This window comes from Lithobates pipiens, unplaced genomic scaffold (assembly GCF_037356315.1).
Source record: "Lithobates pipiens isolate NorthernLeopardFrog02 unplaced genomic scaffold, aLitPip1_a1.2 Scaffold_8, whole genome shotgun sequence".
In the NCBI taxonomy this organism is placed as follows: domain Eukaryota; kingdom Metazoa; phylum Chordata; class Amphibia; order Anura; family Ranidae; genus Lithobates; species Lithobates pipiens.
In genome coordinates, this window is record NW_027507903.1 from 542,727,236 (window position 1) to 542,740,976 (window position 13,741).

General features: G+C 41.6%; 1 protein-coding gene across 1 annotated transcript in view; it reads right to left on the reverse strand.

Annotated features, from left to right (window-relative positions):
* LOC143960814 (zinc metalloproteinase-disintegrin-like VLAIP-B) overlaps window positions 1-13,741 on the reverse strand; it is a 109,104-nt gene that overhangs the window by 53,375 nt on the left and 41,988 nt on the right. The window contains exons 8-13 of the mRNA XM_077469736.1: window positions 12,831-12,902; window positions 11,379-11,548; window positions 8,993-9,077; window positions 5,905-6,035; window positions 4,328-4,505; window positions 1,149-1,238 (exon numbers count right to left, since the gene is read on the reverse strand). Coding sequence (XP_077325862.1) covers window positions 1,149-1,238; window positions 4,328-4,505; window positions 5,905-6,035; window positions 8,993-9,077; window positions 11,379-11,548; window positions 12,831-12,902 — 726 coding nt within the window. The remainder of the gene's footprint in view (window positions 1-1,148; window positions 1,239-4,327; window positions 4,506-5,904; window positions 6,036-8,992; window positions 9,078-11,378; window positions 11,549-12,830; window positions 12,903-13,741) is intronic.

Genomic DNA, 13,741 nt, shown 5'->3' on the forward strand with positions numbered 1-13,741 from the left:
ATATGGTGTGAGAGAGCAATGCTTATAAAGCTAAATAATTTAAGAAAATTCGAGATATTATGGTATCCTTGGCTGAGTGATATGGGGTTCCCTTTGGAGTGAGGTCAATATATGAATGGTTTAGAACCTGCTGGGTGGGTGGTAGGGAGGAGTTTCCCTTCCCCCTTACGTGGATCCTTTTTTTTTAGGGGTGGACTTTGGAGAGGATTCTCCTTTCCTCTACTCTTCCCTTTTTCAAAAATTTCCTTTTCTCTTTCTCTTTTTGCTTATACGGATATAGCTATCTGGCTACGACTGAGACGGTTGTTGCCGGCGCTGCGTGCTCGAGGCGGGCTGGGTGGGTGGGAGGGAGGTTTGGGGGGGGTAGGGTGGGGGGAAAGCGCATCAAGGGGAGGCATTGATGAGTAGGCGGTGCATAGCAGCTTCAGTGCACTAACTTGCTCGATACGTAATTTGTCTCTTCTTCTCCTTTTCTATACAGTACAATATTGTTATTTATGTATGGAAAATCTTTAAAAAGTATATCAATTAAAGTAGGGCAAGAGGTGGGAAAGAGAAGGAAGGGGTAGGTTGGTGCTGAGCGGGGGAGGGGGGGGGTCTCGCCTCCCATCCCACAACACAACTCCTAGCTGGAGTGATTGGGTGTGGGGACGACGCCTTCACCCCTCGCCTATCGCCAACAATATATTTAACACTTAAGCCCAAATGTGATTTATGCTATGTTAACGTTATTACTCAACTGTATCTTACCTTTTGTTCTAGAATGTATTAGGCTACGCTACCCTGGCCCCTTAACTTATCTTTTTGTATTTGTGAAAATCTCAATAAAAATCATTGAAGTTAAAAAAAGATTGGTTCCTACAGGCGGTACTGGGGAGGAGACAATGTTATCAGAGGGAGGAGGAAGGGGGTAGAAACACCAGAAACTGAGGTCTCTTGTCCTCTATCCATATCCCTGACAAAGGTGACAAGGGGAAGCAGGGATCGAGTATGCACTGGCAGGATTATTGGCAGAATAATGCAGTGTCTGGGGTGCTGGGAGGTGCAGTAGTAGAGATGCTGGAATTGTTCCCTCTATGCTAACTTTAGAATGTGGATGGAAAGATGTAAAAATGTACACATTTTTCTTTCCTCTATATTTCACTTACCTTGCAATTTTCACAACATTCTCCATCTGCACACTGGGCTTTATTTTTGAATTTGCAGGTAGCAGCATCACAGCAAGGATTGGTACATTCCTGTAAAACAATCAGCAACATATAAATATGACCAAAGCTAAACACCAACAGTTCCCCCTAGCTGTAAATGTATTAGCAGACTCCCGGGCAGTCACCCACAGGCAAGACAGATCCATGTTAACCAAAAATGATGGAGCTCTCTACCCTAATCATGGATGCCCCCACACTTGCTAGTTTTGTGCCATGTAACTTTCATCGTATTACCTTCAGTCATTTTTTTTCAACTTTCCATCTATTGAATCTTCTGTCTAACTTTGAATAGTAAAATAGCTTATACAGCCCACTTCCTGTATCTTGTCTGGTCATTAATCCTGCACAGCTCTGTCTCACACGTGTGAGAGTTTGCCGGGGGGGAGTCATAAGAGGGCCAATGAGAGCTGCAGAGCTGGAGGTGTGCCACTGCGTGTCTGTGTAAATCCAGGAAGTGAACAGGCAGCAGCTTCAGCTGCCCACAGTTAAAATGGATGCATCCAGACTCAGTGGAGGGGGATTTCTGCAGCATATTTGACCAGTACAGAATGACAGTATATATATATATATATATATATGAAAAGTGGTTGGAGGGAAGCTACCAATGGCAAAAATGTTTTTATTACAAATTATGTGAGCAGACTGCCGTTCCTCTTTAAAGGGAATACAGTGATCATGGACAATACTAACTAATTTGTTTTTAAAGATTTCTAAAAATAAAAATCCAAACTGCTATCAAAATTGCCATCCTATGATTTTTGAAGACAAAGAAGAAAACATCTTTATAAAAAAATAAAAACCCACAAAAAAAAAAAAAATATGTAGGCTTCCTGAACATTTTTCATCAAAAGACCAACTTTTTATGGACTTCCAAAGACACAAATATTTGGAAAGACCCCCCTGGATTTAATTTAAGATCGAAATATTATATGTATGAAGCCATGGACATTAGGATCAATTAGATTGTTACATTTTTATTCATATTTATTATTTATTAAGTTTAAGATTGTGAAAAGCAAAAAAAAAAAAAAAAAAAGAAGAAAACTTCATAAAAGGTCTATGAGAAAATATATATACTGTACATTTGGTTTCCAAATTCAAAAGCTTTACAGATGCTATGAATTAGGCATTGGCTTGTACATCCCCTCCCATCCCAATTTGTGAGAGTCAGAGGTTGCCTGTACAATACTCCTATTGAGATTTAAAGAGTTGATACAGTATATAGGTGTTTTCTACCATAATATTCCTTCATTAGGACATCAATATGGGAAAGAACATTCAATTATGTATGCATATATTGATATATGGAATATTATTTGGTTCAATTGATATATACACTTGCCAGGAACTCCAAGAAAGTTGCACGTTAAGAATGGAACATTTTCTTCGTCTTTAGATTGGGCAGGACTCTTTTTACACATACACTTTTCTGTACTGTAAATTGCCAATTTGGCACTACTATACTTAGATATACTTACCGTATATACTCGAGTATAAGCCGAGATTTTCAGCCTCTTTTTTGAGGCTGAAAGTGCCCCCTCGGCTTATACTCGAGTCACCGCTGTCTGACTGCTCGATCAGCGTATCGAGCAGACAGACGGCGGACATTAAAATTCAAAAGCCGCGCCTCCTTCTCCGCCTCCGCCTGTGATAGGCGGAACACTGAATTTCCCAGCAGTCAGTGTTCCGCCTATCACGGACATCCGTTCATTCTCATACTACGGACGAGTATGAGAGGATGTCCGTGATAGGCGGAACACAGGCTGCTGGGAAATTGAGTGTTCCGCCTATCACAGGCGGAGGACGGAGGCGCGGCTTTTGAATTGTAGAATGGCCGCCGAGAAGAGCGGCGATCCATCGGCACGACACGGGACGGAGGAGGCACGGGACAGAGGAGGCACGGGACAGAGGAGGCACGGGACAGAGGAGGCACGGGACAGAGGAGGCACGGGACAGAGGAGGCTCGGGACGACGGCGGCTCGGGACGGAGGCTTGGGACACAGGTAGGCTGGACACACACACAAGGCTGCACGGACACACACACACACACACACACACACACACACACACACACACACAGGGATGGATGGATGGATGGATGGATACACACACACACACACACACAGGGATGGATGGATGGATGGATGGATACACACACACACACACAGGGATGGATGGATGGATGAATACACACACACACACACACACACACACACAGGGATGGATGGATGGATGGATACACACACAGGGATGGATGGACGGACACACACACAGGGATGGATGGATGGATGGATGGATGGACACACACACAGGGATGGATGGACGGACACACACACAGGGATGGACGGACACACAGGGATGGACAGCCATGTCTCACCCTCGGCTTATACACGAGTCAATAAGTTTTCCAGTTTTTTGGGGGTAAATTGGGGGCCTCGGCTTATATTCGGGTCGGCCTATACTCGAGTATATACGGTAGCAGACTTTCAGTCATTTTTTTTCATCTTTCCATCTATTAAATCTTCTCCCCTTGTTGTTTTAGCTTTGGATAGTAATTTTTTTTTTCTGCCAGTAAATACCTTCTACAGCCCACTTCTTGTTTTTTGTCTGGAAAAAAGCCTAGGCTTATGACATCATGCATAGCTCTATCTTGAGAGAGAGTTTGCCAGGAAGAGAGAGGGATGAGTCATAAGAGGGCCAACAAAAGCAGCAGAGCTGGAGGTGTGCCTATGTGTAAATCCAGGAAGTGAACAGGCAGCAGCTTCAGCTGCCCACAGTTAAAATGGATGCAGCCAGACTCAGTGGAGGGAGATTTCTGCAGCACATTTGGCAAGTACATAATCACATTATATATAAAATAATATGTTTAAGATATAAGATGTAAGATGTTTTTATTATAAAGTATGTGAGCAGACTTCAGTTCCTCAGCCTGTTCATTAGAAGGAAGGGGCATATAGCTGCACTTTTTGGAGACAAAAGATTTTCCAGCACACATTAAGAAGGACCCCAACAAGAATACACATGTGCATACTTAACAAGGAAACCTTATCTCAACTACATAATTGAACCTTTTTACACTACTAAGAGAATCACATTGAATACCAACCAGGTATTCTTACCTTTACAGTGCCGCAGTCACAGTCCTCTCCCATCTCTGTGAATTTGTTGCCACAAACAGAAGGGGACTCAATAAACTCTTTTAATGGCTCAGTTTGCATACACGCTGGCATCCGGTCATAAATTAACTCCCGGAAGTTTGCAAGACTGCAGGAACTGAATTGATGAGGGGTGTTATGGCTGTATGGAGAGAAAATGATGATGATCAGGTCCCTTCAGTAATGTGCTGTCATGGGTGATGCTTGATTTAAAGATGGGCATTCCCCATAATTAATGTTACCCCAACACTAAGAAAAATAACCCCTCATCCTGCCACCATTCAAACAGGACAGCGTGCCCTCCAAAATGTGCAATGGTACTTACACAATAACATACAAACTATCTTCCCTGTTTCCCTGTGGTATTCGCAACAAAGTTTAGTATACAGACTCCAGAGAGAGATCATGTTGGCCCTGTACAAATCCTTAGTAAGACCTCATCTGGAATATGAAGTTCAGTTTTGGGCACCCATTCTCAAAAAAGATATCGGGGAACTGGAGAAAGTGCAGAGAAGGGCAACCAAACTGATAAGAGGCATGGAGGAACTCAGCTATGAGGAAAGATTAGAGGAACTGAATTTATTCTCTCTTGAGAAGAGGAGATTAAGGGGGATATGATCAACATGTACAAATATATAAGGGGTTCATCTAGTGAACTTGGTGTTGAGTTATTCACTTTACGGCCAACACTGAGGACAAGGGGACACTCTTTACACCTAGAGGAGAAGAGATTTCATCTCCAAATATGGTTTCTTCACAGTAAGAGCTATAAAAATGTGGAATAGACTCCCTCCAGAGGTGGTTTTGGCCAACCTGGCTAACTATGTAACTATGTATATTTCCACAAGGCAGTTCTGAGCAGGGATTCTAAAGCCTTCCTTTAAGCGACAGCAACACTAGTGGTTGATGTCCCACACTTCAAAATGCATCCCAGAAGCCTCAAAATCCATCGATCGACTTGGGTACAACCAGCCTGTCGAATTCTTTTGCATTTGATTACTGCTGGTGGTTTTAGTTGCTAGCAGTAATCATTGCGTTCAGACCGGCAGAACACAAAAGCGATGTGGGAGGCATCCCCCCCATCAACACAGTGAAGAGCTTTGGCCAAACTTCTCCTTTAAATAGCTCTTACAGGTCTTGTCCTTTCCCCAGTGTGTGACTGACTGGACAATGAAAAGAGAAGCAGTAGACTAATGAGCTCATCTTTCTGTCATTGTGATCTCTCCTCCAATCAGCATACAATGGATTGGCCCTTTTGGTTCCATCTCCCAATTAAAGCTTTGCTGTATAGTGGATCGGAAGAGCCTGACACCAAGTTGAATTCAGGCACTTAAACTGCTTGCCGTAAAGTACAAAGGTGCTTTTATCACTGCATTTTATATTGCCTTGGGGTTCAGCTTTAAGTGGCACAATGGGTGATGTTGAAATATTGGTCTCCTTAGCAAACAATCAAATATGCACATTTGTTTCCTGATCGTTACAGAAAAAAAAAAATGATTGATGAGTTTATATGAAATACTTTATGGAGTACATGAACCCACCTCAGAGTGGGAGACATGATACAGGAATCAGCAGAACAGGCGCAGGAGCTGGTGTCATGATTCATCCCCAGGTTGTGTCCCATTTCATGGGCAACTGTGGCACCGACAGATATGGCGACCCTGCTGTGATCCTGGAAGCAAAACAGGAAACATATTAGAAGAGTGAGAAGATGGCGCTTGGGACAATCTTAAAGTCTTTGCAAACCCCAACAATCAACTTTTTTTTTGTGTTTGCTCCCGTTTGCTTTGTTAAAAATGTACCATTGATAGTATTTTGGGATATCTGTTTTTCTGTTGAACTTGTCAGAAATTCAGAGCTGTCTCTGCCTGTGCTATTGCAAAGAGATTATTTAGCCTTCCCAGTTCTTATCTTGGAATTATAAATCAATTAACTATGTTTTAAAGAGGAAGACAATGGTTGAGTAGTTTAGGAAACAAAAAAACAGGGCAGAGCTGACACAAGTCCGTGTCGTCAGCCCACAAAAAAGAACCGAGTAGCTGAGTGCATTTCTTACAGATCAGCAGGTATTTTTTTTACTTGCAGAGTCTTTGAAGTGATAACACATGGGTAAGTGTGCATGTATTGTAGAAATGTACTGTATTTTGTTTTGTTTTTTGCTTTCACATACTCTTTAATGGACAGTGAATGACAGTATCTTCGCTTTCTGAACCAAATCAGGCCAGATTTAACTGTTCTCATGTACAAAAGGGGTTGATTTATTCAGCCTAGGTTCACTGAAATTGTGTTCTACTGAACTCGCACCATTTCATTGCCACATGTCAGTCCCGACTTCAGAGCGATTTCAGAGACATCTGTGTAGGTTTCTGCACAGATGTCAATGGAAACCACACCCTGAAATCACCAAAAGTAGTACAGAAATTACCTTTGGGAATCGGTGCGGCGTCGCACCGATTCGGACGGTGCCATCGCCAGCAATTGCCATCAATTTGACAGGTCAAATTGCATCAATGTGAACCAGGGCTAAATTTGGTGCAAAATCTGGTGCAGCTGTGCATGGTAGCCAATCGGCTTCTTATTTCAGCTTGTTCAATTAAAGCGGGATTCCACTGCCGTTTTTTTTTTTTTTACCTGTGTCACTGTTGGGCGATTCCTACCGGGTCTTTGCAGCCACGATCGGCGTCTTTTTAACCCCCGGCGTGACAATTCCATTGCTAAGGAAAACTTTTAAAAAAGCAGTCCGGCGGTTTCCATTTTCACTGTGGGCATTTGAAGCTCACAGGCATTTACTTCCTGGATGCGATGACACTGAGCTCCCAGCATCCACTGCTCCATCTCGCACATGCTCATTGAGTGTCCTCTTTGTTTTCCTTCCTTTTGTCTCCTGTGCTATAGTGGTAATGGCTGATAGAGCTGCCTGCCCACTTTCAAAATGGCAATTTTGGCTTGACTGTGTCCCCCATGGATTCCTGGGAAATAGCTAAAAAAGTTCCCAGGGACCATTGCGAAGCCGATAAACACGCCTACTCCCACGGGAGGAGAGCCCAGAAGTCGGCATAAACATTAAAAATAAAAGGTAAATACTGCATATTATTTTATTTCAATGGTCATAACTGCATCTATGTTCCAAAGCTATTTGAATAAGACGAACTTGCAATTTTCTGTACAAAACCACTTTAAGCTTTGACAAAAAACCTGGAAGCCAATTGGTTTCTATGCAGAGCTGCACCAGATTTTGCACTCTCCAGTTTTAGTAAATCAACCCCACTGCTGTTTGCCATGGCTAAAACTGTCAATACACAATGGCACATATTTCATTTAGGGCCTTATTTACACTGGATTCCTGTGTTTAGAAAAGTAATCTGGGCAATATAAACATGCAAATCTAGCTCAGATACGTGAGGCTGTGGCGTTCAGCTGCAGGCAATGGGCAGGTGCACCATCCACCCCGGCTGCCTGCAACCTGCCAAACTCTATGAGAGGCTGACAGCTGTTGTTGCTGGATGGTGGATGTAGCGGTACGAACATTTAGGGCAATATGTGCTCAGGAACGAATGCCTGAAACACGAAAAGTCTCAAGAAGTCTTTTTGTCCCATTTGTGCATTTTTCCCTGAACTTATACTGCCCTAAATGTTTGTACTGCTAGATGCACCGTCCTACCCCAGAAGCTGTCAGCATCTCATAGAATTTAACAAGCTAACAGCTCCAGGGCTAGCCAAAGCACCTGTGCCCTCCTACTGCAACTAAATACCAGAACTCCATGCATAGGTGCTAAAAGCACAGTGTTTTTTTGCTTTTTCTTGTGTTTAGATGCTCTTACTTAAAAATAGGTTTAGTTGCATTTAGGAGCGTTTAGTCACATTTACATGTGTTTATTTGCATTTACATTTGGAGTGTCTAATTGGAGCCCGGACACAGAATTCTATTTTCTCTACATGCAGCTAAAGAAAACACACAAATGTGAATGGCACCATTGAAGAATCATTACATGCATTTACAGTATATGCATTTAGAGATGTCCTCTAAATGCATATAAATGCAGGTTTGACATTACAGTGTGAAGGAGGCCTAATACTTTTAGCACATGCAGCCATTGTCAGGGTCAGTGGCGGCCGGGTGCCACTCCCTCTAAGGCAGCCACAAAAAAAGCTCCTTTAAAATAAATAAGGTCCTTTAAGTGCACTTTGTTCGGGCGCCGGACACAGTGCACTATGGAAAGTGTGACATTAATGCAATCAATGAATGCGGGGCTTTGACCTGCTTTGTAGCACAATGCAGTGTGCCGGAATACTCCCAATTCTGGGCTGTATACGCTGTCCTGGGATGCTGAGCTGTATACTACTGACACTATGGGTGGAAGCAAGTGGAATACAGGAGACGGAGTGGGTGGATTCTATAAGGGGTGGGGCTTATAAGTGGGAGGCGTCAAAAAGGAGGGGTGGGTCTGGCTCCCCCATCCTAAAACTTTACAAGCCGCCACTGGTTAGGGTACACAGCATTAATATGTGGCACTTAATGAAAGCCATAAGGCTCTCAGTGTATATGGCGGTGAGCTCAAAGCTCCAGTATAAGGCCAACATGCTGGCCACATTCAGATTTTATCCAGTAAAATGAAAATATCAGCTTACCTGAATGACACCACAAGAATGGGTGTCAGAACATATAGTACCCACAAAAGCCAAACCAACTGTGGCTCCATCAAAATCTGTGCTCCTGCAAACACAAACAGGTCAATTTTGAATATGAAATTTCTTTAACAATACTTCATTTCGCACATTCAGTTAAATGTATAATCTATTCAATAAAGGTCTAATACTCTATATATGATGCTTTCCAAAGAATACAGGCTACCATAGAATCCCATACCCTTTTTTCTGGAAAGTTGCCTATTACTGTCTCTCTACCTGGAGGAATCCACAACTGGAAGAAGCCTGAGACTTAGAACTCTCATGTGGAACATGCAAAGAACTACTGGAAAGTGGACTTTCTTTAAAGTTGAACTGAGGGCACATAAATTCAGATATATTCCTCAGTAGCCACAAAGGATAAAAATGTACTTTGTCTTTTTCTTACTACATGTTATGTCCATTCCAGCTAAAAAATGTATGACATCCATAATACGACACCTAGTAACTGCGGCTAAAACATGTATCCCTCTTAAATGGAAAAATACATCACCCCCTACTATTGGATGCTGGCTACATAAGGTAGAAGAGATAAATAAAATAAAAAAATGGAAGATCTCATAATATCAGCACAAAAACAAACATGAAGCATATTCTGAGTTATGGAGATTGTGGAATATGTTTATCTTCTCTGAAAAGAGTTTGACCCTACTCAATTCTAATGGCTGAATATATACATTACAACTAGGCGTATTTACTCATTGCCTACCCAGGGCTCCCTCCCCCCCTTTTTTTCCCCAATCCCCCTCTTTCTTCTTTCATCCCTATACTTAGTCTTAACTTTCTTCTCTCTACTGATAACCTTTTCTCAATTTATAAAATAGAAAATGGATAAGGCAACTCAGGACAGTGTTACTGAGGTTCACGCCTTGGTTGTTATCACACTGAAATTATACTCTCACCGAATGTGCATTGAGTATGGTGGGTATGACCTGACTTACTATACAGACAGCTGTTCAATTATCTCAATGTATCTGTAATGTTAATGAGTGCATATGGTTGTTGAGAGAATTTGGACCTGCCTATTGTGTGCACAAAATGCCTTTACAAGCCGAGATACCTTGTACAATTAGCAGTGCTATCATTACTGTGCTGTACATAGACTTTGCAGGCAGCAGAGCTGTGGGAGGGGGCCAGCAGGCCACACCCACTACCGGGCGACTGCAGAAAACTGCAGGAGGGGGCGGAGACAAGACCAGTCACCCTACACAAGGGGAGAGCAGCAGCATGTAGTCTTTATTACAGGAAGCTCCTTTACAAAGTTTCACACTAGATCACTGCACTGATCTTGAATAAATCACAATACACAATACACAATCCAAGATTTAAGTAAGAATACACATGGGGGGGGGGGGGGGGGGATCTACTAAAACTGTAGCATGTAAAATATGGTGCAGCTGTGCATATAAACTTCTAGGTTTTATTGTCAAAGCTTAATTGAAGAAGTTGAAGCTAAAAGCTACCATACACAGTTACAACAGATTCTAAATGCTACAGTTTTAGTAAATCAACCCCTTTGTCTTTGTATTTAGACAATATTTGCTTATCCTGGAGTTCAGTAGCAAGCCGGTCATAAGTTAGTACTTGGATGTTATTTCATAGTATGAAGAATGAAAGAATTCCCCATGACATGTCTAGATTTCAATTTTTGCTCTGTTTATGCCATATAAGAAAAATCTAACTCCTGGTCACATATTGCTTAAAACTTTTTTTCAGAATTGATGTACTATGATTCTTTCCACCACAACAAGTCAAGGGATTTTATTTTTATTTTTGCATTAATAAACCTATACAAAACAGGTACACTTCATCAGAAAACAGAAAAAATGTCCTTCTAGATTACAGCTTCAGCTATAATTCCTTCTTTAATGGTCAGATGTAGCTTTGCTCCAATTTAATGGGACCCTGTTGCTTCTGAAAAGCATTAAAGTCCTTCCTATAAACAGTATTTCCCTGTCCTTCTGCCTACTATGCTGATGTTTATTTTCTACCGCTGACAAAGAAATTTCTGCATCTGGCACACTTTAAGGCAGGTTTGATGCCCGTGTCCCCTGCTGCACACTGTGGTTACTTCTGCAGTGCTTTAGGGGTAGAAGGAGGAACCACAGAGCTCAGGAGGGGGATGAAATGTCAGATTCAGAAGATGTATCAGATGCTGGAGTTTCTCCAGTCTGCAGTAGCTCTGCAACAGTGCAAAGGTTGGTGGCTCTTTGTTGTTTTACATTCAGGGCTTTGTTTTAAAGTCTTTGTGGAAGCAATTTGGTCTCTTTAAAATATTCCCTATATCCAAAACTTTTTATAGTGTGGTACACAATGATGGGGTGCTTACGTCACAAACTGGGCATTGTCGTGATATTGTCTTGGAAGCAAAACTTGCTGTCTCCATTTACAGAACCGGTCAAGATCAATGGAGGCTGAGGTTGAGACTTCAAACATATCCGTCTTATTCCAGAATTCTACCCCAATGAGCGCCACAAATGTTCCAATTTGCTTATACGCCTAGAAGAGAGTGAGTAAAAGATTTGTTATACCTGTACTAAACTCATATTTACAAAACAATACAGGGTTCATACACAGACAGCGGGAGGCACAAATGTCCTCTAGTGTACAGTTCAGTGTTTTCCCATGCATGGACATGACTGCTGAGGTGCAATGGGCCTAGCTACAAATCAACTGTAACATATTGGGTTAAAAAAAAAAAAAAACCTTGCCCCCGCACCCCATAAAATAAAAACACTTACAACCATTAGCTTGGATTGGCAAGGCTACAGCTTTATTTAAATTCCAACACATAACATGTGAACACTTTAAACCAGTGCCAGTCACAGTTGTACTGTGAGCATGCAATTCCAAAGGGGGCTTGTCCTTACCATAAGTGCTGGACAGACAGCTTTCTTCCAATTTTCCATCAAGGGCATAGCCCATTGCAGCAACTTTAAATGCTGGCAAGGTCAAGAAACCACAGCAAGCTGTGACATGCCCTAAAGGAAAAAAGACCCAGAATTCCCTGGGGGCAATCGTTTTCTGAGCTCAGGCCTAGCCCATCCCCATATTTCCACCAATCCTTGGTGACCACCAACCACCTTTTTCGGCACCTGGCCATGCCCCATCAGTCAAGGCTCTATTTCCCTATAGGGGTTCAAGAGGCCTTCAGCTGCAGGTGGGTGCCAGACAAAGAAGTACATTGTACTGGTGTAGACACAGATGCCGTTTTGCATTGGTGTTTAGCTACGCAAATACACTTCAAAAAGTGCGCAAAACCATAAAACAAAACACAGTGCAAGTTTCTGTAAATAGATACATAAATAAACATATAATGAAACCATATTTGTGTCCATTTAATGTATTCCACATAAAAAATGTCTACTCTAAAGTCTCCTTTACGCTTCAAGTGTGTGTGTGTGTGTGTGTGTGTGTGTGTGTGTGTGTGTGTGTGTGTAATGTGTGTGTGTGTGTAAAAACATGCCTTTGAGCTGCATTTTTACCATCCCCCATTGCCCATCTTAAGCTGCATAGGCAATACGTGAGCATGTATATGTGCGATAGCCATCAAAACAGTCAGTGAGGAGGTGACACAAATATAGACGCATGCCTGTTGTTCCTAATGGTAAAACTGGCCCTGATTTTAGATGTAGCTGCAATAAACATCCATACATTTCATTTTGACTGGCATGATAGTTCTTATTAACTACATCAGTACACACTTATGTACAGTACGCTATCATTGAAAGACTGAAAAATGTCTACAGTCTGTAAGAACTCTGTAAGAATGTGAACTTACCTCATTGACATAATTCATTATCTCATAAAATCTTTGTTTGACGACTTCAGTGCTTTTGTTATACTTTTCCCACTAAAGGGTAAGAAGACACAAAGGAAATGTACATTTAGCGCCCCCACTGTTCTTTTGTAAGTACTACATACAGAATAAATCGGCATCTCTGTATTATGCAAAATCTTTGACATTTCTAATATATATATATATATATATATATATATATATATATATGTTGAGTCAAAAGACTGAACTGGAAGAAAATAGATAGTGTTCTTGTATTTCTGTTCCATTTGTGGTATCAAGACAGTCCTCAATTCCACTGGTATTGCACGGTGAGATACTGGGAGTAATCCGTGTTAATTCCCCTTCCCCCTTTTCTGCAACATAATTAATGAGGATGAGGATACCAACCCCTAACTAAATTATATTAATTCCAATGCAGGCACTTTGATTGATCTATGTTCTTGTATATACAGCATGCTACTCAAAATATTAATTTTCTAAAATCTGAACTGTTAAGACACTTTTCATTTTAGTTCTCTAGTTTTCATAAAGTGTATGTAAACCCCGACAATGAACTTCTCTAATTTGTTACCATCTACAATTGTGTATATAAAGTAGAACTTTACCCATAACAACTTGATAAAAAAAGAAATGTTCTTTAGCAAGGAACATACATTACGAATTACGCTGGCAAAAAATTAGTGTGTGTGTGCATGCTGTAAATTGCCTCCAGCATGGCTACTGTTTCTTTTTGCTGGAGCCTGCCATTTTGCAGAAGCCCAAAGCCCCTGAACAGCAGTAAATCATAAAGAGGAACTAAGCCCATTGATTTATCGGTTTCAAAAAACAGTTACATTCCTGGAATGTTGGAAATGCAAATGGTGACATTTGATTGTGTCCTCAACCAAACT